The sequence below is a fragment of the Lagenorhynchus albirostris genome, chromosome 1 (genome assembly GCF_949774975.1).
Source record: "Lagenorhynchus albirostris chromosome 1, mLagAlb1.1, whole genome shotgun sequence".
Lineage (NCBI taxonomy): Eukaryota > Metazoa > Chordata > Mammalia > Artiodactyla > Delphinidae > Lagenorhynchus > Lagenorhynchus albirostris.
Genome location: NC_083095.1, coordinates 158470789 through 158497647, shown reverse-complemented (window position 1 = coordinate 158497647; position 26859 = coordinate 158470789). Strand labels below are relative to the sequence as shown.

The 26859-nt window shown below is 42.9% G+C and overlaps 2 protein-coding genes across 2 annotated transcripts in view; both read left to right on the top strand.

Moving 5' to 3' along the window:
* Nucleotides 1–26859, top strand: part of TRPM1 (transient receptor potential cation channel subfamily M member 1) — an 80107-nt gene that overhangs the window by 21964 nt on the left and 31284 nt on the right. Inside the window, exons 10-16 of the mRNA XM_060157038.1 lie at nt 6125–6298; nt 7391–7525; nt 8271–8321; nt 11139–11279; nt 12164–12193; nt 17935–18227; nt 20647–20875. Coding sequence (XP_060013021.1) covers nt 6125–6298; nt 7391–7525; nt 8271–8321; nt 11139–11279; nt 12164–12193; nt 17935–18227; nt 20647–20875 — 1053 coding nt within the window. The remainder of the gene's footprint in view (nt 1–6124; nt 6299–7390; nt 7526–8270; nt 8322–11138; nt 11280–12163; nt 12194–17934; nt 18228–20646; nt 20876–26859) is intronic.
* On the top strand, nt 15698–17390 carry LOC132524712 (palmitoyl-protein thioesterase ABHD10, mitochondrial-like). The gene has a single exon (XM_060157024.1). The coding sequence runs from the start codon at nt 15698–15700 to the stop codon at nt 16658–16660; it is 963 nt and encodes a 320-aa protein (XP_060013007.1). The 3' UTR covers nt 16661–17390.

Here is a 26859-nt window from a genome sequence, read left to right as displayed (position 1 = left end):
CAGCTTCTTGGATGGGTTTTGTAGATTGGGACTCAGGGTAAATTTTTGTTTGCAGAACAGGCTCTGCTGCTTCAAAAGGAGTTTGGAATATCTAGAGGGTTCATGTTGGACTTTAAAAACCATATTTCTCAAAACCGGCCTGGTATATCCCTGCAAAAGGCATTTCATTTTTCACACTCACCCTTTATTTAATAAGCGTGAAGAATTTAAGGAATCAGATGAGTGTATTAAAGGAATAAGATACAGGGTTGGGGGGTGTGGTTTGTGCCTGTTGTTTACTGAACTACGTAAATTAAGAAGAATAGCACAACACCTTAAATATTTTAATTCGTTTTGAATCTCCTGGTTTTAACACTCTTGGTAAAGGACTTGAGAGCAAAGTGAATTGCTCCATGAATGGTTATGAGGCAGCTTGCTGTGGCAGAGAATCTAAGAGATTCCAGAAAGGATTGCAAAAAAGGGCTCTGTCATGAGCTCCCAAGACCAGCTACTTAGTAAGAGGGATCCCGGCTTTTGTTTGCTTTTTTTTCTTTTCGAGCGGCAGCTTTCTGAGGACGAGGTCCTGAGTCAGCCACACAGAGAGGGCCAGGCTTTCAAGATTACAGAAAGGACCTGACCCAGGGAACGGGCCACACACGCAGGCCCTACCTGGCCTGAAGCAACGGCCTTCGTCCGTCTTCTTGTTACAAAAGCAATAAGTAATTTCCAGAAAGCGTAGAAAATACAGACAGGCAAGATGAAAGAAACAATCACTCATGACTGCCCCCCATAGAAAAATTCAGCAATACCGTGTGTGTTTTATAATTTCATTTTTTCACTCTTATGTTGGCATTAAATATTCTCCAACCTCCTTTTTCATGTCGCTTAGTGTTTTTTGCTTTCTGTTATCCAGTGGATGCATAAATACGGTTTGAAAAGCAAATAACAGAGCAGAGTACCATGAAAAACAGAGCCCTCACACCCCACCTCCCACAGGCACTCAACTGTCCCCGTGTTCTGTTTTCCTGACGGTGGCCTCTGTTCGTTGACATAACACGTTTTATCACTTTCTCGATTAATCACGTGTAGATGTGTCTTTCAATTCTCCACTTGGAAAGAGAAGGCAGTAGCTCGCTTGCCCTGCCTGCTTTGCCCCTCCTGCGTTTGATGGCTGTATGTTTAATTCTCTTATTGGTTATCATGATAGCTTTGAAACATCAACTTGCTTCATCAACGTTAGGCTCCCACGTTGTAAAGTGAGGAAATTAGTGGCTCTACACATCACCTTCCTTTCCCTACACCGTCAATGTTCCTACTTGGGTCAACCTCATCTTCTACATAATGGAGATGGTTGATGTTTACACCTTGTTCTGTAATCCTCCCTCACTCAGGTCTGTTTATGTCTCACTCTTTAATCATCACATTTTCATAGTGGTCCTTTTTAGTTTTATTTTTTTACCTGGATTTTTATTTTTATTTTTTAAGTGGGTATTTGCTTCCAGTTCTTGACTGAGAACAATGAATTATGTTGCTGTGTACATTTATGGGCAGGTCTTATGTGGACGTATGTTTCCATTTCTCTTCAGTCGATAGCTAGGAATGGATTTGCCAGGTACATGGAAAATGTATGTTTACCTTTTGAAGAAACTGCGTGTCTGTTTTCCAAGGCAGCTGTAGCATTTTGTCCCTCAATAAAGGAGGGACAAGCTTCAAATAAATTTCTAATATAATTCTTATTTAAGACATGCATATTTTTTCTTTTTTAAAAAATTGAAGTATAGTTGATTTACAATGTTGTGGTAGTTTCAGGTGTACAGCACATATATAATTCAGTTATTATGTATATAATCTTTTTCAGATTCTTATCCATTAAAGCTTATTATAAGATATTGAATCTCGTTCCCTGTGCTATACAGTAGGTCCTCATTGTTTATATTTTTTAATTGAGATATAATTGATGTATGATGTATTAGTTTCAGGTGTACAAAGTAAAGATTCGATATTTGTATAAATTATGAAATGATCACTACAATAAGTCTAGTGAACATCCATCACCACACACAGTTACAGTGTTTTCTCTTGTAATAAGAACTTTTAAGATCTACTCTCTTAGCACCTTTCAAATACACAATACAGTATTATTAGCTCTAGTCACCATGCTGTACATTGCATCCCAAGACATTTATTGTATAACTGGATGTTTGTATCTTTTCACCATCTTCATCCACTTCACCCACCCCCACCCCGCATACTAGGTCTTTATGTTGATTCTAAAAATGGAGAAAACAGAAGACTTTACTGTGATTCTGTACGGATTGTTCACTGCTGAACCTAACATTATGGCTGAACTCAAAGAGAAAGAAAGGTAGCCCTGGGTCAATCACCTGGGCCACACAAAGGGAAATACAACAAGCATCAAGGTTTCTACAGTCCATCCATTGTTCAAAATTATGGGACCTTTGAGTTTCCTTCATATTTGGACCATGACTTATTTGAATAGCTAGATGTTTGCTTTCCCTTGCATTTCCAAATTGATTCTCTTTTTCCTTCATAGCATATGCCTCACATCATTAAGACGATCTATTCTTTTAATTATTACTGTCCACTGAGTGCAATTCCCTTTCTTCTTGTAGAATCTTTCAAAGCCTCATGTTTCTCTGGATGCTCTCAAAGTTTGCTGTGCAGCTGACCACATCAGACACCCCTGCAGTGTGTTGTCAGACAGGCTCATTTCTTCCCACATTCCACGTCTTCCTCTCTCTCAGATTTCTTTTTCATTTCGCTGCAGTAGATCTTCAAGTAATTTTTTTCATGAACATGTGTGGGAAGATAACCATTCTCTGTCTTTACACGTCTGAAAACACTCTGCCACACACCAGGCTCATGGTTGCCATGTGATCCTCCTCCAATTAAGATGAACCACTGTCTTTTCTCAGATGTAGTTTGAGGTCTGCTCTTTATCTTCAGTGTTTAGAAATTTCAGAAGGACATGTGTTCTATTTCAAACAAATGAGAATGAAATGTACAGAGACAGCAAACTCAAGGACTCATATGGCCACTCATGTGCCATTCATTCTGCTTGGCTGTCAGAGGCCCCTTTATGATAAAGACCCAAGTCTTTCCCCAGCTCTGTGAAATTTTCTTCTACCGCTTCTTTGAGTATTTCAGCCTTCATTTTCTCTCTTTCTCTTCCTCTGGAATTCCTATAAGTTAAGCAAATGTTGGTCCCCTTGGGCTGATCCTCCATTTTATCATTTCTGTCTCTCTATCATTTTGCTGTAGGTTTTTGGAAAGCGCAACTTTTTCCTTAGCATTTTTTTGTGCTATTTTTTTAAATGTAGGCAATCCTTTTTTTTTTTTTTTTTTTTTTTTTTTTGCGGTACGCGGGCCTCTCACTGTTGTGGCCTCTCCCGTTGCGGAGCACAGGCTCCAGACGCACAGGCTCAGCGGCCATGACTCACGGGCCCAGCCGCTCTGCGGCATGTGGGATCTTCCTGGATCGGGGCACAAACCCGTGTCCCCTGCATCGGCAGGTGGACTCTCAACCACTGCGCCACCGGGGAAGCCCAGGCAATCCTATTTTTGATGTCTGAGAAAGCTTTCTTGTTTTCTGATGGTTCCATTTTCATGTCAGCCTGTTTTCATCTCATGAATGCAATATCTGAGGATACAAACTGTACTTTTTTTAAGTCCTCTCCTGTTCCCTGAATTATCTCTATTTTCTCCCTGGTCAGCTGTTACCATTGTTCATTTTGTCCTTTTCTGTTGCAGGTCCTTGCTTGCCTATCCCCATTTCAGAGTGAGGGATGGGACAGAATAATTAGTAGAAGGAGCCTATTTTACAAATAGGTTTTTCTCCTCCCTGGGAGGACTGACCAAGAGTTCCCCATTTAGGAGGGGGTTGTCTACTGAACAGCTTTTCTTTGTTCTCTGCAGATTGGAGCAGGCTGGTGTGGCGCTGGACCTCCCTATACAGGCCCTCCCTTTTTTTTTTTAACATCTTTATTGGAGTATAATTGCTTTACAATGGTGTGTTAGCTTCTGCTTTATAAGAAAGTGAATCAGCTATACATATACATATATCCCCATATTGCCTCCCTCTTATGTCTCCCTCCCACCCTCCCCATCCCACCCCTCTAAGTGGTCACAAAACACCGAGCTAATCTCTCTGTGCTACGCAGCTGCTTCCCACTAGCAATCTATTTTATATTTGGTAGTGTATATATGTCAATGCCACTCTCACTTTGTCCCAGCTTACCCTTCCCCCTCCCCATGTCCTCAAGTCCATTCTCTACATCTGCATCTTTATTCCTGTCTTGTCCCTAGGTTCTTCATAATCTTTTTTTTTTTTTTTTAGATTCCATATATATGGTTAGCATATGGTATTTGTTTTTCTCTTTCTGGCTGACTTCACTCTGTATGACAGACTCTAGGTCCATCCACTTCACTACAAATAACTCAATTTTGTTTCTTTTTATGGCTGAGTAATATTCCATTTGTATATATGTGCCACATCTTCTTTATCCATTCATCTGTCGATGGACACTTAAGTGGCTTCCATGTCCTGGCTATTGTAAATAGAGCTGCAGTGAACATTGTGGTACATGACTCTTTTTGAATTATGGTTTTCTCAGGGTATATGCCCAGTAGTGGGATTGCTGGGTCATATGGTAGTTCTATTTTTAGTTTTTTAAGGAACCTCCATACTGTTCTCCAAATTGGCTGTATCAATTTACATTCCCACCAACAGTGCAAGGACCCGCCCAATTCTTCAGCAGACATTCTTCCGGGTTCTGCCTGGGGTGAAGCCCAGGAGTAGAGTTGCTCTGCACCTACCCACTGGGGAGGGGGCGTGACATACGAGAGGGGATGGGTGGTCTCCTGCTCTGTAGACAGTCCTTTACTAATCACCATGCTTTCTACCCACCATTTACTCTCCCTCTTTGGAAATCTGGTCCCACCTCCACTATTACCCCCACATTACTCATCCTGGGCTTCAGCTGCCTCACCACAGCTTTAACTACCCAACAGCATTTCCAGAAACATCTTAATGGCTCTGGTCTGCCTCTTCTCCCTGAAATGAATTTTTCTTTTCCATAGTCCTCTGTTTCCTGCTATCATTTCCATGGGAAGAGAGGGAAAGCAGGAAACACGAGATCAAGACCACAACCTGGAACCAAAAGTCCTTCTTTGTCTCCCCCACAATCAAGTATACGGTCTCTCAGGTCTTCCTTTAATAGTTGAAGTTCTCCATCAACTATGTGCCTATGACTCTGTAGTCTTTCTAGAATTCTTTTTTTTTCAATTTATTTATTTAATATATTTATTTTTGGCTGCGTTGGGTCTTCACTGCTGCCCATGGGCTTTCTCTCGTTGCGGCGAGCGGGGGCTACTCTTCGTTGTGGTGCGCGGGCTTCTCATTGTGGTGGCTTCTCTTTAATGCAGAGCACGGGCTCTAGGCGCACGGGCTTCAGTAGTTGTGGCACCCAGGCTCAGTAGTCGTGGCTCACAGGTTCTAGAGCGCAGGCTCAGTAGCTGTGGCACATAGGCTTAGTCGCTCCGTGGCATGTGGGATCTTCCCGGACCAGGGCTCAAACCCATGTCCCCTGCATTGGCAGGTGGGTTCTTAACCACTGCACCACCAGGGAAGCCCTGACCCCTTCACAATTGTCTTCTCTGGTCTTCATCAGCTGTCACAGACACTTCTCTTTGGCGCCTTTAAACTTACCTCTCAGCACCCTTTCCTTCGGGCAAAAACACGCTCAGTCAAAACTTCAGCCACTTTAAGTACATGAGTGCACTTCATCAAGCATATAAGTAACAGACGGTCACGAAATCAGGAGCTTCTCCATCAGGCAGCCAGGCCTGCAACAGCTGAGTATGTGTGCGTGTGTGTAGTCACAAGTATGTGTGCCTGCGTGCATGTCTGTGCATGGGTGCTCATGTTTGCACAAGTGTGTGTGCATGTGTATCTGTGTGTGCACCTGTGTGTGCATGTGCACCTGTATGTGGGTGCATGTGTACCTATGTATGTGCATGTGTGTGCGAGCGTGTGCATGTAGAGGGGAGGGGCGGTCTGTGCACTTGTCCTGGGACATGGGTTGGCTTTAATCCCTTTCCCAACTCTGCCTGCTGTGGACTGCAGCCCCTGGGAAGCCTGGCCCCCCCAACGGATAGCAAGGCCATGGAGAAGGAGAAGAAGCCACCCACAGGGACCACCAAGGGGGGCAGAGGAAAAGGAAAAGGCAAGAAGAAAGGGAAGGTGAAAGAGGAGGTGGAGGAAGAAACTGACCCCCGGAAGCTCGAGCTGCTGAACTGGGTACGTGGGACGTGTCTGCTCCCGTTTCCCAGGCTCCTGGGGACCTTGGAGCCAGTCACCCTCCTCCAGGGAAGGGGGCAGTTCTTGCTGCCTCTGCCACAGCCCCACCCGGGGCCCCGAGCCCAGGAGGCAGTGATGAAGCATTGATGGGACAGTGTCAGTATTTCAAGTGGCTGGCAGGATGTCACAAACGCCAAATGGTCCTGCTTTGGGGGAGAATGAAGTCACTCACAGGGGAGGCCCGGGCCACCTTGCCCCCCAGTGCCTTTCTCCGCCTGCAGACATTTGGATGTTTGTTGCGTGGAAACACGGGAAACAAATCAATCGTGAATAAATGCAGCTCAGGGACAAAAGATGGAGCCTGTGATAGGGATGCATGGGTAACTGCAGTCGGCTGGGCTGGGAGGCTGAGACACGCAGCACCTGTGGTTCTGGCCTTGCTGCTGTCAGGACACAGCAAGACAGGGCGCTGGGCCTCTGCGGTGCCCTGTGAATGGCATCATCGCAGTCACTCACCCTGGTGGCCCGTGGCATGCCCACAGGGGGTAGTTCTCAGTTAAGGAAACATTCTCCCTAGCAAAACCTCACGTTACATTGAGCGCTGCAGGTTCCACCATTGTTGAAGGGTAGAGACACAAATGATAACTAATAGTAGATAAAATGTTACAGTCTACCACCTGAAAAAAACATTGTATATGGAGATCCGAGCTTGGAGACTCAAGCACTGATTGCAGTTTTATTTTGAATTTCCTTCTCATGTTTACATTACAAGAAAAGCTAATCAACTCTATTTTAATTTTTTTAAAAAACCTGATAACTAGAGAGCCACCAGTTTGGCTGTCATTTTGAACATTTTTCACTTTGTGTTAAATGTATCCATCTGTGATGCTTTGATATGACACCTAGGGACAAACTGAGAAGGAAGGAGGGGGCAATGGGGCATGTTTACTCAGGACAAAAGGTAAAGAGAGCCTTGTTCAGGATGCTCTGGGTCTGGGGGCCTGAAGAGGCTTTCTGAGAGCTTCCAGGGTCCCCTGCCCAGTGTCCCTGTCCCTGCTGAGGCACTCACGCCCCTCTCCTGGGCTCGCACAGGTGAACGCTCTGGAGCAGGCCATGTTGGACGCGCTGGTCTTAGATCGAGTAGACTTTGTGAAGCTCCTGATTGAAAATGGAGTCAACATGCAGCATTTTCTCACCATCCCGAGGCTGGAAGAGCTTTATAACACCGTGAGTGGTCCAGGAGGAGGGAGGGCGGAGGGGAGCTAGCCCTGGGGGTGCAAGAATGCACTTGGAGGAGCATCCCCATCAGAACACGGCTTCAGCGGGAGGTCCATCATTTAACGACGACTGCTCTCACCTGACACGCGGGCTCGGCGGATGCTCCCATCTTCACCCACCGCCACCATGCTAGCCAGCACCCCCGTCTGTAGCATTAACTCAGGGGTGGTGCACGAGGACAAGTTTATACAAAGAGTCCAGCCCCCGGAGTCATTAGCAGAGTGAAAATATCCCGGGGTGAGCAGTCATTTGTTCCTGGGGACTCCCACGTTTTAAGAGGCTTCGGTGAAAAATGGAAAACTGAGTTTGCACAGCAAGGAGCTCCTGATATTAGAATGAAAGTGTTTGGATGAAATCCTCTTGGCTTTTATTATTACCATGTGAATTTTGAGAATGTACATTTCCTTCCCCATTCTAAAATTTTAAGTAGCACAAGTGGTCCTGGGTGGTTGCTTGCTGAAGCTTGATGAACTGTTAAGAAAATATAGTACGTCCTAAGATGCTCTTTAAAATAATTCAATAAAAGGTATTTAACATATTTTTGAACATGTGGGATACTTCTTACCCATGACCAGTCCTAGTCCTGTCTTGTAAAAGACACAGGACTTCATTAATTCTATAAAGTAGAGTTGGATTTTACTCCAAAAGTTGAACAGAAAAACATATTTAATATGGCTGAATGTTTCTCTTTCAGAGACTGGGTCCACCGAACACACTTCATTTGCTGGTGAGGGATGTAAAAAAGGTCAGTCTGCTCTTTCATAGTCCTTTACCTGTTGACGTCTTTTAATGAGACCTTTTTTTTAACATCTTTATTGGAGTATAATTGCTTTACAATGGTGTGTTAGTTTCTGCTTTATAACAAAGTGAATCAGTTATACATATACATATGTTCCCACATCTCTTCCCTCCTGTGTCTCCCTCCCTCCCACCCTCCCTATCCCACCCCTCCAGGCGGTCACAAAGCAACGAGCTGATCTCCCTGTGCTATGCGGCTGCTTCCCACTAACTATCTATTTTACATTTGGTAGTTTATATATGTCCATGCCACTCTCTCACTTTGTCACAGCTTACCCTCCCCCCTCCCCGTGTCCTCAAGTCCATTCTCTAGCAGGTCTGTCTGTGTCTTAATGAGACGTGTTTTAAAGCAATTTTTAAAATTTCCAAATGTGTTGTCATCTTATTGGAGGCATAAGAAGTCATGAATTCCTCTCTCCATGAAAAGAGTTTACTTTTAAAAAATGTCATCTTCTTTAAATGAAATGTTCATCCCACACACAATGGGCTTGCGCTGAATGACTGTTTGACAGTGGGTTGGCCCCCTCACCAAGGCAGGAGCGCCAGCCAAGGGGTGGGCTCCTCACTGCTGCCCAGAACCCCCACGCTCTGCGTGTTTCAGATCTGCCCCTCATCCCTTCACGGTGCCTCTTTCCAGAAGTCCCAGCAGGATGGGCCTCATGTCATTCTGTGTGTCCTGTGCAGCAGTTCTTGGTTCTTTCTGTCTCCTCTTTAGTAAGTGATAGATGCTTTCCCCCATCCCCAGCGCTGCTAATGCCTTAGAGTCTGCCTTCTTGTAGGATCCCGTCCACTCCCTGTTCTGTCCTGGTGTTTCTTGGGTCCTGTCACCACAGCCTGGAGGGTCAGACCAGGTTAACGCAGAGCAATTCATTCGGCCAGAATGCAGTCCCTGGCATGCAGAGTGCAGGACGTGTACTCATGTTCTGAGCAGAAGGAAGTAACGCAAAGGAGAGAAGAAGGCCTTCAGCCAGAGTCCCAGATAGGCTGGTCAGACCTCATACAAATATCTAATTTTGCTAATGTGAGAATTTGGCTTTTACTATGCACACTCATTGGATCAGAGCAGAATCAGTGGATCTGGGAACCAAGAGAGACCAGCAAGTGCACTTGTTTCCCACTTTCACAGATTTCTTAGATTCAGAAGCACTAACATTCAAAAGCCACAGCTACTCAAGTGTAGACCCAACCACGTCTCTCCTAAGTGGCTTCCATCATCCTCCTCCCACCCTCCCCAGACACAGGCCGCCCCCACTTAAAACCTCCACGTCTCATGAAATTCAAGCTCCTGCTAAGAAACTTGCACCCACTGGGCCTAACACATACCCACCACACGTGTTCTGTCCCAGGGCCGTGCCCGTCTCACATCTGCAGTGCTCTCCCCCCTCGACCCCTACAGCCCCTGTTCTGCCCACTCCTACCTCCACAGGAAGCCCTTTCTCACCCTCCCACCTGCCCACCCTAGCAGAGCGGGGGCCTGAACATGCTGCTGCATCGGGACTGCGGGTGGCTTGGCCCTTTTTCCCCAAAAGAGCAAGCTCCCCAAGGCAGGGCTGTATCTCCTTATCCCCTCATATGGAATCCCCGACTTGGTCAAGGATCACGGTAGGGGCTGAACAGACTTGCAATGGCTGAGTGAAGGATTCAGTCCTCATGTACAGGGAGGACATTTGGAAGGTGTAGCCTCCATGGGACGGACCCCAGGTTTCTACCATCATTTCAGCCATAGGAAATTAACCAAGCAGGAAACAGCACATAGCAAAACATCCTTATAATGGACCAGTCAGCTCTGCCTCCTGGATAAGCCAGCTGCCCTCTGGCGTGAATGACCGACTTACAGATGCATTGATGCCCCTCTGCACTCCTCCCCTCCACCCACACGCTACCTTTATCTCAACACAGCCTCTTCCGTTCTGCTGCAGGACTCTGCCCCTTCACTGACTCCCGGGCACATCAGATAGTTTGCAGTGTTTGTGTTCTTACTGAAATCTGAGGGGTCCCCCAGAAAGTCACAGGGCACCATGGGGAGCTTTCCCTAGAAAGTTCCCGGCCCCAGGGATATTCTGTCCGCCCACTGTCTTCCACAGAGTCCTCCTGCCTGCCACGCTGCTCATTCCCTCCTTCTGCAGAAAATCTGGACGCCAGCCCCCCGAAACTGGATTCTCCCCTGCAAGCAGCTGTCAAAGCACCTTCTCAACAAAATGAATCTGCTCTTTGCACCAGCTACACCATCTTTCCTTTATGTATTTTTTCCTCAATCAATATTTTTTTATCAAAGCATAGTTGATTTACAATGTTGTGTTAATTTCTGCTGTACAGCATGATCAGTTATACATTTATATACATTTTTAATATTCTTTTTCATGGAAGGATAGTTCATAATGTTGGGTTAATTCCTGCTGTACAGCAAAGTGATTCAATTATACATATATACATTCTTTATATATATATTCTTTTCTTTCCCTTATGTTTAAATGCACATTACAGGCCATTCTGTCCGAGCTCATGGACAAGCCCAGGCCTCTCCCCTCCAGCCTCATGGGCTTCTAATTCTTCTCATTGGGAAGTCTAACCCATTTTCTGGAACATGGTTTACCCCCTTATCTCCCACAATCCTATGGAAACAGACTGAAGATTGTTTAATGCCCCGTTGGTACCACCAACTTTCACGTCGTAGGCAGGAATGACCATGATGCCGAGGTGTTGCCGAAGTCCACGCTGTGGGTCCCTTCTCGCAGGGCCTGAGACACAGCTTCTTTTCTTACAGGGCAACCTTCCACCCGATTACCACATCAGCCTCATAGACATTGGGCTCGTGCTGGAGTACCTCATGGGGGGCGCCTACCGCTGCAACTACACAAGGAAGGGCTTCCGGACCCTTTACAACAACCTGTTTGGACCCAAGAGGGTAGGACTCAGCGAACACGTGGTGTTCTGTGGTTCCCGGAATCACATGTGGTTCCTTGCTAGCCTTTCTAATAACTCAGCCGCTTCAAAGCCGAACTCATCACCCCATCCCCCAGCACACCTGCCCGTCCTCCCGCAGTGGCTCTCGGTGGGAGGTCTCAGCATGCCTCCAGACGCCCAGGCTTCACCACGCACCTTCCTCCCTCAGCTCGTGGGGCCGCACAGCCCAGCACTTGCCCCTGCCCCATCCTTTGTTCGCAATAGCCTTCTTCCCAGGCTCCCTTGTCTCTGCCCTCTCCCATCCATCCTGCCGCTGGACCCGCCCCAGTTCTCCAAAACGAGGGACCCAACAGTGCACTCCCTGCTCAAAAATTCCCGAGGATCCCCAGCGCCTGACGAAGCACTGTCAAGCTCATGATCACAGCATCTAAGCCTCTCCCTAGCCATCCCCACTGTGTTGTGGGCAACCATGTACCACTGCCAGAATCAAACTCTACTACTGTGTCTGCGGCATCTTCCCCTATCAAAACCCCACGTGTGCCGCAAGCCCAGTTCACGTGTCAGATCTTCCATGAAGCCCTCGCCTCGCCCGCACTCAGAGCTCCATAGCTCTGTGTCTCCTCTGTGGGTGAACTTCTCTGGTTCTACCTGGGATGCGGGTCCCATGTCTGCACGTCTCTCTCCTCACCTGACCTGGGCTGACAGAAGCAGAGGTTCCATATTAAAGCATTTCCTTTCCTTGGGTTTGTCCTTAATTGTTAACGATACCAAGTACTTTTTAATCTATTATTATTGGTACTAAAGATATTACTGATGTACAACCCCCGGTATCATAACATCAGTTATCTGATTCCATTCATTTTTTTCTCCCCTTTCATTATGCAGCCTAAAGCTCTCAAACTTCTGGGAATGGAAGTAAGTAGGACTTGTTTCCAATGGCTTTATGATACTGTGGTTAAGTGTGTGGAGCCCTCTTCATTTTGTATTTCACATAAAATTGCACAAGTTTGTTTTCCATGAATAAATCCACTACACCACACACCAAAATTTACTTGGATGATTTAGTCAAATTATGTAAAAAAAGATCACAGACATGTTTTAAAAGGTAAAAGCCACCCCATTCATTTTTATCAAAATCAAGAACAAGTCAAGCACATCCATTATTGTTGGCATCATTAACCCCACTGGTTTTTAAAAGTGTTCTGGGAATTTTACCACGTGAAAAAATAAATAAAGGAAGGATACTTTAAAAAGGGGGAAAATTATCATTGGCAAAAAAATTTGGTTTCTAGAAAACCCAGACACATTGACAAAGTTTCCTCGTAATAGGACAAAAGTATCCAGAAATAACCTTAACAAGGAAACTCAAGAACAAAGCACTAGGACTTCGCTGGTGTGCAGTGGTTAAGAATCCTCCTGCCAATGCAGGGGACATGGGTTTGAGCCCTGGTCCAGGAAGATCCCACATGCAGTGGAGCAACTAAGCCACAGCTACTGAGCCTGTGCTCTAGAGCCCACAAGCCACAACTACTGAAGCCCGCGCACCTAGAGCCCGTGCTCTGCAACAAGAGAGGCCACCGCAATGAGAAGCCTGTGCACCTCAATGAAGACCCAACGCAGCCCAAAAAAATAATTAATTAATTTTAAAAAAAGCACTAGACATGAAAATATATAAATGAGTGAAAGAAATATCATAACACAGAATATTAAGACTGTCTGTTGTAAAGACTCTTCTCAAATTCATGATTCAAATAGCATCCCAATTTCTGTATGGATACAGGGTAGGTTTTGATTCTGTGTTCACAGTGGACACCGACCTTCAGCCTAACTAGAAGGGTTATGATATGCAGCTTTCCGTAAGTCCGTGCTCTCTTAGGTTGGTTGCATCATGTTGGCTTTATCTGTTGGGTGAAGGTTTGGTGGAACTCTCCTGTAAAATAGCCTGGTCCCAGTCCTGTGTTTTAGGGGCATATTTTTCACTGCCTTTATAATAATTTTCATAACATGAGTTCATGGAGCTTTTCTATTTTCTAGAGTCAGCTTTGGTCAATTATATTTTCCTAGCAAACAATTTACTTCTAGACTTGCAAGTACTTTGGTATAAACCTTTACATAGTATTCTAATTTTTTCAATATCTTTAGTTGTGTGCCATTTCTTGTTCCAATTTTTTTATATTTATATCTTCTCCCTTTTTTCTTAACCGTACTTGCCTTCAGATTTGATTGGTATTTTTGCTTTATTAAGCAACTTTCTTTTTTCTGTTTTCTATTTTATTAATATATTTTATTTGTATTCATTCCTTCCATATACCTTATATGGAATTACTGTATTATTTTTATTGACTCAATTTGAAAGTGAAGTTTGCCCATTTTCTTTTTAAAAAAATTTTTATTTTAGTTAATTAGTTTAAAGGAATCAATCTATACTGACAGATTGTCAAGGCACTGGGATAGATGGGGGAAGATTATTTGGGAGTGTATGAGAAAGAGGCCCTTCCCAAGGGACTCCAAATTATACCATATTTATAGTGTTCACATCATTTTTTTTTTTTTGGCCATGCCATGTGGAATGTGGGATCTTAGTTTCCCAACCAGGGATGGAACCTGTGCCCCATGAAGTGGGAGCATGAAGTCTTAACCACTGGACTACCAGAGAAGTCCCTGCCTATTTTCAATCTTTCCTGTATGCCAATAAATGAATAAAGAGTATAAATTTTTTCTCTGAGCATTGTTTTCATGGTATCCCACAGGTTTGGGTAAGTAGAACTTTCATTGCAATTCATTTCTAAACAGTTTATACTTTCCTCATTAATCCACAAGTTATTTATAAGTGTATTTTAAATTTTCCAGATACAGAATTTTGTTATTGTTGTTATCCTACTCTTGTTGATTTTTAATTTTATTCTTTGAGTGTATACTACATGATTTCTGATATCTGGAATTTGTTGATATAGAAAATCTCAAAAGAATTAGGGAATAATGCCAGGTGGAATTTTGTTAATGATTCATGTGTGTTAGAAACAAATGTGTACTCCCGGCTTGTTGGGTACAATACATATACGTCTTTGTCAGATCAAACTTGGTAATGTTATTATTCAATTTGCTTCTATCTGTACTAATTTTTTCAAGTTGATTTCTAAGTGAGGGGTGGTTAGAGGCTCTTACTGTGATTGTGGATGGATCAGTTTCTTTTTAACTTCCAGTTCATATCTTTTGTTATTTTATTGGGTTGTTTCTTTTTCTTGTTGCTTTGTGGCTGTTCTTGCATTTTAGGGAAATTAATCCCTTGTTGGTTATATTCTTTCTCTAGCAATCTTAAAACTACGTTAACAGAATTTGCATACAACTAGTATTTTAATAATACAATGTATTATTGAAAGATAGGCTTAAAAGGGTTTCTGTTTTACAGCCTTTCATTAGTCCTTAGTGGATTTTTATTTGACTGGATATATTCTTGAAAATAAAGCTATGTTTATTTTTTAATTTCCATAATGTCAATTTTTAACCTATATAGACCAACCTTCCTAAATGACCGAAACTGTAGTTTTACTGGGACAAATTAGAAAATTTGAACAAAAACACTTTTAAAATTAATTAATTAATTTATTTTTGCCTGTATTGGGTGTTCGTTGCTGGGCACGGGCTTCCTCTAGTTGAGGCGAGCGGGGCCTACTCTTCGTTGTGGTGTGCGGGCTTCTCATTGCGGTGGCTTCTCTTGTTGTGGAGCATGGGCTCTAGGTGCATGGGCTTCAGTAGTTGTGGCACACGGGCTTAGTTGCTCCACAGCATGTGGGATCTTCCTGGCCCAGGGATCGAACCCATGTCCCCTGCATTGGCAGGCAGATTCTTAACTAATGTGCCACCAGGAAAGTCCCTGAACAAAAACATTTCAATCTAAGGCAAGATACCATAGTTTCAATTAAAATGTCAGACAACTCATTATAAGGTTATAAAACTTGGGTTAGTCATGAACAACATGTGATAGGAATTGGAGAGCCAGTCTCCCCCTCACCCCCACCCGGCCCAGCCACTCCAGCCGTGTGTATGTGGGCAAATTATTCAGACTTTGGGTCACAACTTCCTCATCTGATGGAATGGAAGACATTCACAACCTCTCAGAGTCAGTATAAGAATAAAAGTGGATCATTGACAAGAAAACTGTTTGCAAAAGAGCAAATACCCATTTCTGTCATTCTACTGGGTACTGAAGCCCTAGCCTGGAATAGTCTGAGCCCCGTATATTTCCATGACACTCCTGTGTTTCAACCCCAATTCTCCCAGTCATGACAGACATTCCTTTAGGGTCCTTCTCTGTTTTCAGAATCATCCCTCACAATCCCTTTAGGAAATGGGAAATGTTGACCGTGTTTCAACCCCAATTCTCCCAGTCATGGGAGACCCTCCATTTATAGCACATCCATGAAAAGACAAAGCTCATTCAAAATGGAGCACTTGTGGGACCTCCCTGGTGGCGCAGTTGTTAAGAATCCGCCTGCCGGGGTATCTTGTCATAGGTGGGGCTGGATGGCCGTCTCCTTCGGCTTCCACTGTGGGCTGAGTGCGTTACTTGCACCGAAGGCCGAGGCGGCACCACGGTGGCTGCCAGCTTGCAGACAAAAGACATCAATCTCTTTCCTTAGTCGGCCAGACCTTCCAAACCTGGCTCATAAAAGGCTAAAAGGCAAAAGTCCAGGAATTATCTTCATCCCTGGCTATATTAATATGAATGGTACAAAAGCATTGGCGATTGAGGAGTTTTGCAAATCTCTAGGTCACGCCTGTATAAGCTTTGATTACTCAGGAGTTGGAAATTCAGATGGTAACTTAGAAGAATGCACAGTGGGAAAATGGAGAAAAGATGTTCTTTCTATAATTGATGACTTAGCTGAAGGACCACAGATACTAGCTGGATCTAGCCTCGGTGGATGGCTTATGCTTCATGCTGCAATCGCACGGCCACAAAAGGTTGTTGCTCTTATTGGCATAGCGACAGCTGTGGATGGCCTAGTGACACAGTTTAATCAGCTTCCTGTTGAGGCAAAAAAGGAAATAGAGATGAAAGGTGTGTGGTCCATGCCATCAAAATACAGTGAAGGAGGAGTTTATCGCATTCAGTACAGTGTCATTAAAGAAGCAGAGCACCACTGCTTGTTACATAGTCCTATTCCTGTGAACTGCCCTATAAGATTGCTCCACGGCATGAAGGATGACATTGTATCATGGCATACGTCCATGCAGGTTGCTGACCGAGTAGTCAGCACAGATGTAGATGTCTTCCTCCGAAAGAATAGTGATCACCGAATGAAGGAAAAAGCGGACATTCAACTTCTGGTTTACACTGTTGATGACTTAATTGATAAGCTTTCAACTGTAGTTAACTAGAATCACAGTTTTAGTTGGAATGTTAAGTAATGGATCCAGAAGATGGAAGAGGGATAACAGATGAAGGACCCTGATACTTAGAAGGTTTTTTTCTCTTATCTCTACCTTGTAAATATCATGTGCGTATTTAATGATGTATTTGCACAAGTGATTCAGATTGTGAAGAAAGAGCCAGCTGCTGTTTGAAAAATTTTCTCCTTCCTTCAATCCTTGACTTTTTTCATTAAAATATTTCCTATTTCTTTATTCAAGAGATGTTTACCTTCTAATGCTTGTGTTAGCTGTGCCAGCTCTTGCTTAGAATTGCTAATAAAACTTGATTTTTTTGTTTTCTGTTTGGTATCATTGTATATGGAGATCTGCAAAATTATTTCTGATTTTAAAATGCGGTTTACAAAATATAGGAAAATGTTTATTGAAATAAATCTAAAATGACTAGAGAAATGTCTGAAACATAATAAATTTCAAAATAAAGCTATTACTTTATATATTAAAAAAAATAAGAAGAATCTGCCTGCCAACGCAGGGGACACGTGTTCGAGCCCTGGGCCAGGAAGATCCCACATGCCGTGGAACAACTAAGCCCGGGCACCACAACTACTGAAGCCTGCGGGCCTAGAGCCCCTGCTCCGCAGCAAGAGAAGCCACCGCAATGAAAAGCCTGCTCACCGCAACAAAGAGTAGACCCCGCTCACGGCAACTAGAGAAAGCGTGCAGCAACAAAGACCCAACACAGACAAAAAGAAATAAATAAATAAATTATAATTTTAAAAAATGGAACGCTTGCTTCCTTAAACCATTAGTAGGGAAACAAGACATTTTTCTCCATCCCCTTTTACATTTTTCCTATTAATCTCCGGTTCAGCGGTATCTGGCAAACGAGTGTTGGTACTTGAAGACTCCCCTGAGGAAATAAGCTACAGGTTTTATCTCTCCCATGGGGTGATTTGGATTGAAGTGTTTTCTTTGTTTTAGTTTTGCAGCATCTCTTCAATTTTTAGAGGCTTCTGGGGAAAAAAACCCTGCCAACCCAGGCGTATAAACTCTTCAAACAGTAGTATGCCTTTTCAGCTCATTTGGTCTTCGATGGTTTACTTCTCATAATAAACATGTGCATCTTTTCAAAAGAATTAGTACACTGGTTGGAAACCGCAGATGTACTTAGAATTCTCTTTATTCCCTTGGAGGGAGAGGTTTCCCTTTTTCCAGTTGTCTTGAAACCCTTTGTTCACGTTTATGGCAGAACCATGGCAAAGGTGCTTCTCTCCCCTCAGGATGATGAGCCTCCAGCCAAAGGGAAGAAAAAGAAGAAGAAGAAAAAGGAGGAGGAGTTGGACATCGATGTGGACGACCCCGCCGTGAGTCGATTCCAGTACCCCTTCCATGAGCTGATGGTGTGGGCCGTGCTGATGAAGCGCCAAAAAATGGCGGTCTTCCTCTGGCAGCGGGGGGAGGAGAGCATGGCGAAGGCCCTGGTGGCCTGCAAGCTCTACAAGTCGATGGCCCACGAGTCCTCTGAGAGCGAGCTGGTGGACGACATCTCCCAGGACCTGGACAACAACTCAAAGTGAGTGTCCAGAGGGAATTTAAGGACCAGGAGACACTATGGTCCTGAGCACTGTCCCTTTGCTGGGAAGGGTGGCAAATGTATCTCTCACTTAAGTACAATTACCTTTAAAGCTTGTTCATCAAGTGCTTTGTCCATTGTGTCAGCATTTTTCCTTCTGTCTCTCTGAGGCGTTTCTGGACTCTCATTGTTTTTGTTGACTGCCTTCTGGTGCAAACTATGGAAACTCAATTTTAATCAATATATGTTTTTTGTTGAAATATAGTTGATTTACAATGTTGTGGTAATGTCTGCTGTACAGCAAAGTGACTCAGTTATACATATACATATATATACATACATATATATATATATATATACACATTTTTAAATATTCTTTTCCATTATGGTTTATCACAGGATATTGAATATAGTTCCCTGTGCTATGCAGTAGGACCTTGTTTATCCATTCTATATATGAAATCTTACCCCAACTTCCCTCCCCCTTGGCAACCACCGGTCTGTTCTCTATGTCCATGATTCTGTTTCTGGGAAACACAATTTTAGTGCAAAGACAATGAGACCAATTTTCATAAGGAAACAACCTTAGTGAACCTGTGCCCTTGGACTTGACCTTCACAAGTACCTCTGGATTTCCCCCCCTTAGGACGGCTACAGGGGGCTGGAGTTGGGTATTTCCCTCCCTCTAGTTCAGTTAGGCTCAGATAAAACACCAATAGGTTAAGCTCTGGTTAGCCAGTTTCCCCCGAGGGCAGGCCTTGTTATGAAGAATAGAGTGCTCTGGGCATAGTTCAGAATGGACCCTTTCCCCTCTCCCAGATGGCAGCATGAGAGGATTCTTCCCCCATCTTCTCTGTGAGAACTTGGTGGGGCTCCTGGAGGTAAAACTCACAAAAATGTGGACACTTCTCTAAGCCTGGGCCACCCGGAGCTATTAACTTGCAGACTTGTCCTCACGGGGCCTCCAGAAATTCATCAATTACAGTTCAGGTTTTCCAACCTGGCGCTGGTTCCCCGGGTTTGTGCTCCATTAAGTTGTGATTCTCAGTATCTGTCTTCTGTCTTTCCAGTTTGGTGGACAGCAATTTGCCCTGTGACCTCAATTCTCTGATGAATCTAGAAAAGTCGTGGATTTTGAGTTTGTTGAGCTTTTGTACTTTTTATTAGGACAGAGTGGCAACTTCCAAGTCCCTTACATGTGGAACCAGAAACCGGAAGTCCCCGTGCACCTTTACAGACATGTGAACTTGAATTGTACACAGGCCCTTCTGCCAACATGTAATATCTTTGTTTTGTGAAGCACCCTGCTTATCTTTCGGACTGGATTTCTAAAATCACTAGCTGACTTCTAAACATCAGGTGTTCAAGACTCTTACAAATAGGGAGGTGTTCCCCTGCCTCCATCTGTTGGCAAGCCCTGTCCCTCTGCTTCCTAGAGGACCCTCGTGGTGACCCCCTGCAGCCCGTGGGGCCTGAGGCCAGAAGATGCTGCAGAGTCTGCGTCTCCGTCCCCCACAAGTAATGCCTCCCTTTTTCATCCTTCCACTCAGAACTGGCATCAAATCTTCTATAAAATGGAGAAACAAAAGCAAAGAAAGGTGATCCCTATAGGACTGTACCTTAATCACATCGATGCCACACAAAAAGTTGAAGGAACAAGAAGTGTTCATGACTATCATTAAATCCTCGCATTAGGGTCATGTGGAAAGGGAATACATCGTATGTTCACAAATCACCTGTGTCCCCTTCTCCATCTGCCACTTGGTTCCCATCACTCCCCCTCCCCCACCTCCAGCAATTGGTCCTCTCCGCTCTGGGTCCCCATGGCAACTAGACCTTGTCTCCTTCACAGCACTGAGAGCGCTCTTGTAATCCATGTGTCACTGAAGTATTACACTCATACAGGAGAAGGCACGTGTGCAAAACATGCAGCTTGGTGACTGTTCACAAACCCAACACACAACTTTGACCAGCACCCTCAAGAAACAGCACCCTACCTGTGCCACCAGCCCTCCTGGAGGCCTTTGCAATGTCCACCTCTCCCCTGCACCAAGGATGGCCACTGTTCTGACTTCCGGTCCCACAAGCGCTGTTTTCAAACTCTCATTTGCCATCTTTTCCATCTGCATCCCTGTTTGTGAATGCCTGAGGGAAGGGACTTTGTCTTTGCTCTGTCCCTGGGGCCTGAGGGGCAGACTTGGGCTCCACCTAAAGCTCCATCTACAGCAAGAGCAGTCAGCCCCTGACATGGCTAAGCACAGCCCCTGGCCCCTGGCCGTCCCGTCTGGGGACATCCCCTGGAGCTCCCAGAGGACAGGGAGTCACAGACTCTGTGTTCTGTGGCTCCACGACATCCCCGCGGACACAGCTCTCGAATGAAGAGCATGTGACCACCCTGCTCCCATTTCTGTCTCTGCAGAGACTTTGGCCAGCTTGCTGTGGAGCTCTTGGACCAGTCCTACAAGCATGACGAGCAGATCGCCATGAAACTGCTGACCTACGAGCTGAAAAACTGGAGCAACTCGACCTGCCTCAAACTGGCTGTCGCAGCCAAACATCGGGACTTCATCGCCCACACCTGCAGCCAGATGCTGCTGACTGACATGTGGATGGGAAGGCTGCGGATGAGGAAGAACCCTGGGCTGAAGGTATGCGTGACGTGGTCGGTAAGCACGGTATAGTGACAAGTGCCACCCGTGAGCTCTGACTCCCTGCCTGGCTGAGCTAAGCGCTTGCTGTGGTTTATACATCCATGACTCTGAACAGCCCCAGGAAGGAGATGCCATGGCAATCCTTGTCTTACAGGAGAACTGGAAGCTTCAAGATTAAGGGATAGGATCTGAGCTGCAAGGCATGGGTCTGGCTCCTGAATCCACGTGGTCTAACGCCAGAGCCTGACCTGCAGCATGAGTGGCTTACAGGCTTGGAGTCCACCCTAACTAGCCATGCATCCCTGGACCAGCCACCCGCCACTATAGTGGACACCGGAGCTCTATTTCTATAGATGCCCTTATAACTCTGAAATTGTCTGATATCGTTTTGTTTTACTTTTTAAAAACTTTTACTGAAATATAGTTGATTTACAAGGTTGTGTTAGTTTCAGGTGTACAGCAAAGTCATTCAGATATATATATATATATATATATATATTCTTTTTTTTACATTCTCTTCCATTATACGTTATCACAAGGTATTGAGCAGAGTTCCCTGTGCTATACAGGAGGTCCTTGTTGGTTATCTATTTTATATATAGTAGTTTGTGCCTGTTAATCCCAAACTCTTAATTTATCCCTCCCCCTCTTCCCCTTTGGTGGCCACAAGTTTGTTTTCTATGTCTGTAAGTCTATTTCTGTTTTGTAAATAAGTTCATTTGTATCCTTTCTTTAGATTCCACATATAAGTGATATCATATGATATTTGTCTCTCTCTGACTTAACTTCACTTAGTATGACAATCTCTAGATCCATCCATGTTGCTGTAAATGGGATTATTTCATCCCTTTTTATGGCTGAATAATATTCCATTGTGTATATACACCACATCTTCTCTATCCGTTCATCTGTCAACGGACACTTAGGTTGCTGTCTGATATCATTTTAATTGGCAATGTTTTCATTCTATGGGGTTTATGAGAGAATATGAAGCTATGAAAGTGTCTGAAAAGGATTTAGGGGATAGAAAATTGTACTGAGACCAAATCCCATCTCTGCTGTTTACTACTGTTAATGACTAGGTTATCTTAAGGAGAGATTCTAACCTTCAGATAACCTACTCTGTGATGGCAATATTATACTGAGCTCATGGGATTGCTATGAGGATAAAGAAAAGACCATATATGTTATCCTGGGCATCAGGGTTCTGACATACAGAAGGCACTTCATTTCTTAAAAATATGTTGGAAACTGGGGCTTCCCTGGTGGCACAGTGGTTGAGAGTCCGCCTGCCAATGCAGGGGACACGGGTTCGTGCCCCGGTCCGGGAAGATCCCACATGCCGCAGAGCGGCTAGGCCCGTGAGCCATGGCCGCTGAGCCTGCGCGTCCGGAGCCTGTGCTCCGCAACGGGAGAGGCCACAACAGTGAGAGGCCCGCGTACCGCGAAGAAAAAAAAAAAATGTTGGAAACAGTTCTCAGAGCTTTCTGAGATGCTTTTCCTGGGTTTTATAATCCTCAAATTTGACTTGAATAAAAATTTCCATTTCTTTCTTTAAAAAAAAATATAAATGTCATGCCTAATTGCCCAATTATATACAATGCACTAAGCTGATATTATACATAAGTTTGGATATTAATAAATAGTTTTTAGAATATCAAGAATAATGAGAAGATCCTGAAGATTTTTTTTTTAAAAAGAGCAGGTTTCCTACAAAGCGATGAACATCAGGTTGGCATCAGACTTTCCGTTAATAATACTGAAACCTAGAAGGCACTGAAACAAGGCCTTCATAGTTCTGAGAGGATTTGGAACCTGGATTTTTTTTTTTTTTTACCCAGTCCAGCTATTTTAGACATGAGGATAGGATATCTATTTAAGATAGACAAAGATTCAAGTTATATACTTTCTACTTACTCCTTCAGAAAAAGTACTTCAGCAGGCATTCCATTGAAAGAAGCGTTCAAAATTGCAAGAACACAGGTGATGTGGAATGCAAGAAACAAGCCCCAGTTTTTAAAAATCCCCATATGAAAAAGCAGTTGGATGAAATGAGTGCAAAGAGTCAGTGATATGCAAGAAGAAAGTACACAGAAGAATAGAAATGATTCCAACAAATAGATGCAGTGACTAAGACGCTATAAAGGATCAGGGGTATGGGTTAGGGAAACAAAAAGAGTTCATAATCATTAATGAGAAAATAGAAGTAGAATCAAATACCAGGGAAAACAAAAAAAACTGCACACAAAAGTTAAGGCCCGGTTATGATTTAAATTAAAATTTGGTACGATTTTTGAGTGATAGAAGGTAAAAATGACCATTTGACCTTTGATACCATGATCAGGTTTCTCTAGTAGCACCAGAATTCTACATTAAAATTGCAATCACAGCACACCATGTGACTGTACAATAGACAGTATTTTATACGGTAATAAAAATGTAAATGCTTTTTATTGATCTTCAGTTTTTTAGAATAATTCAATAGACAGAGTATTGAAGACCTAAATATAAATCCTAAATATAATACAAAGGTTATCAAGTATGAAACTACGAAAGTAAAGGTACAGCTAAGAAAAGTTGGCTGGTGGGAAGGAGAAGAGAGAGGGGTAAACAGCATAATATCCCCATGTTGTAAAGTGGGGAATCAGAACTATCAAGAGTTGTTGAAACAAGAGGTGAAGATTCCAGTTTATTGTGTAAAGTTACAAAGGTAACTTCATAGGAACTGAAAATACCGATGTGGTTGTTAAAAACGGGAGCAGAGGGGAAGGAGATAAATTAAGATAAAGTCTCATCTAAAATAATAGGCTGTCTATAGATATTTAGATGACTAAGATAGTACTTAAATTAACAAAGAAATAGCAACATAAGATATTGCCTATGTTGCTAAAAATATGAAAGTATCCATAACAGCTAAAACTAGAAATAGAAGCAAGTGTCTCAAACTAGAATTCAAAAATTTCTCTTGAAGACAAATTATATGAAACTATATATTTAAAAAAACACACTGAGAACCTGAGTACATCAACCCAGAATAACCAACATCAAGACACACTTTAATAAAGTTATTGGATTTTAATGAAAAAAAGAATTCTTTGAGCTTCTAGGCAAAAAAAAAAAAAAAAATCAAGTGACTTCTAAGGGAAAAAAATTCAATTATCATCAGACTTTCAATAGCAACCATTTATGTCAGAAAAAAAAATAGTGTGTATCATATAAAAATACTCCCAGAAAGAAAATTGAGGCAAAGATTTTATATCTAGCAAAAGTGATGGTCAAATATAAAGGGTACACATGACATGTTGCCAACAGGCAAGAACTCAGGGAAATATTGTTCCTATGAGCACTTTCTGAAGAATCTATTAGAGAAAGAATCTCCAACAACCAAAATAACCAGAGAGGCATCAGCAACAGGGCTGATAGCATCAGATACATATTTACTTGTAGTGTTAAAACTAAGTGACAGTTAAGTGGGAGAGAAAATAGTATATAACAGCTATATGTTCTGATAATATAGATATAATAGAACCATTTAAAAATGAGAGGAGGGACTTCCCTGGTGGCGCAGTGGATAAGAATCCGCCTGCCAATGCAGCGGACATGGGTTCGAGCCCTGGTCTGGGAAGATCCCACATGCCATGGAGCAACTAAGCCTGTGCACCACAACTACTGAACCTGCGCTCTAGAGCCCTCCAGCCACAACTACTGAGCCTGCGCGCCTAGAGCCTGTGCTCCGCAACAAGATAAGCCACAGCAAGGAGAAGCCCACACATCTCAACGAAGAGCAGCCCCTGCTCGCTGCAACTAGAGAAAGCCCGTGCGCAGCAACGAAGACCCAACACAGCCAAAAATAAATAAAATTACATCTTTTAAAAAAATAAAATCAAATTAAAAAATTAAAATGAGAGGAGAATGGGGAGCACCTGTACAAAAAAAAGTGTAACTTTTCAGTAATCATAATTAATAGTGGTAGTATTAACATCATTATTCTGAAACTATTAAGTTAAAGCAACTGATTAACAGTGAGATATTTTAATTCTGTCACCCCCCTCTGTCCTTGAGAACTAGGACTTGGTGTGGAAGAAAAGGAAACACAGATGTAATCTGGAAGAGGATAAGCAAAAAAGCCTATAGTACTTAATTGGAAGCATCAATATGAATTCATTCCAGCTCTGGCCAATGAAAAGCCTAGAAACAAAGACCTACCCAAAAGCATGAACAGTCCTAGTGCCCAGACTGTGGCCTTGAAATATCATTTCCCATTCACTGAAGCCAGAACTTCTTGGAGATATGGTTGATTCCAGGTCTGTAGCAGGATATGTACAAGATGAGTCCAGAATAGTTGACACACCAGTTGTTAAAGAAGCTATCAAGGACCCCTAGGGTCAGATCAGGGGGACCCAGGAGCAAACATGAAGAGGCTTCCACTGGCCAAACGAACAGGACAGTTTGACCTTCAATACTATTACTAATAGTAATGAATAGCAAATATCTTTAAATCCATGAGTTCATAACAATATTTTTAAGTAAACATATACACTAATAAAGAACTATCAGGAAGAAAAATTAAGAAAACAGTCATTCCATATACAGTTGTATCAAAAAGAATAAAACACCTAGGAATAAATTTAACCAAGAAGGTGAAAACCTGTATATTGAAAACTATGAGATATTCATGAAAGTAATTGAAGAAGACACAAATAAATGGAAAGATATTCCATGCTCAAGGATTAGAAGAATTAATATTGTTAAAAAGTCCATGCTACCCAAAGCAATATACAGATTTAATGCAATCCCTATTAAAATTCCAATAGCATTTTTCACAGAAATAGAACAAGCAATCCTAAACTTTAGGTGGATCCAAAAAGTTTCCCAATAGCCAAAGCAGTTTTGAGAAAGAAGAACAAAGCTGGAGGCTTCATGCTTCCTGATTTCAAACCTTATTACAAAGCTATTGTAATTAAAACAATGGAAACAGGAACATAGATCAGTGGAACAGAATAGAGAGCCCAGAAATAAACCCATGCATATATGGTCAATAAATTTATGACAAAGAAGCCAAGAATATACAATAGGGAAAGGATAGTCTCTTCAATAAATCATGTTGGGAAAATTGGACAGCCACGTGCAATGAAACTGAACCACTATTTTATACCATACCCCCAAATTAACACAAAATGGATTAAATACTTGAACATAAGACCTAAAACCATAAAACTCCTTGAAGAAAACATAAGCCCTTGACACGGCGATGATTTTTTTTTAATCTGACACCAAAAGCAAAGGCAACAAAAGCAAAAATAAACAAGTGGGACTACATCAGACTAAAAAGCTTCTGCACAGCAAACGAAATCATCAACAAAGTGAAAAGGCAACGTACTGAATGAGAGAAAATAGTTGCAATTGTATGTCTGATAAGGGGCTAATATCCAAGATATATAAAGAACTCATACAATTTAAAAGCAAAAAACAAAACAAACCAACAATCCAATTAAATAATGGGCAGAAGATCTGAATAGACGTTTTTCCAAAGAAGACATACAGGTGGCCAACAAGCACATGAAAATATACTCAACATCACAAATCATCAGGGAAATACAAATCAAAACCACAATGAGATATCACCTCACACCTGTCAGAATGGCCATCATCAAAAAGGCAAGAAATAAGTTTTGGCAAGGATGTGGAGAAAAGGAAACGCTGGTGCATTGTTGGTGGGAATGTTGGTGGGTGTTCAGCCACTATGGAAAACAGTATGAAGGTTCCTCAAAAAATTAAAAATAGAACTACCATATGACCCAACAATTCCACAACTGAGTATTTATCCAAAGAAAACAACACTAACTTGAAAAGATATCTGCACCCTAGGTTCATTGCAGCATTATTTACAATGACCAAGACATGGAAACAACTTAAGTGTGCATTGATGGATGAATGGATAAAAAATTGTGATATATATGTACATATATATGTATGCAATG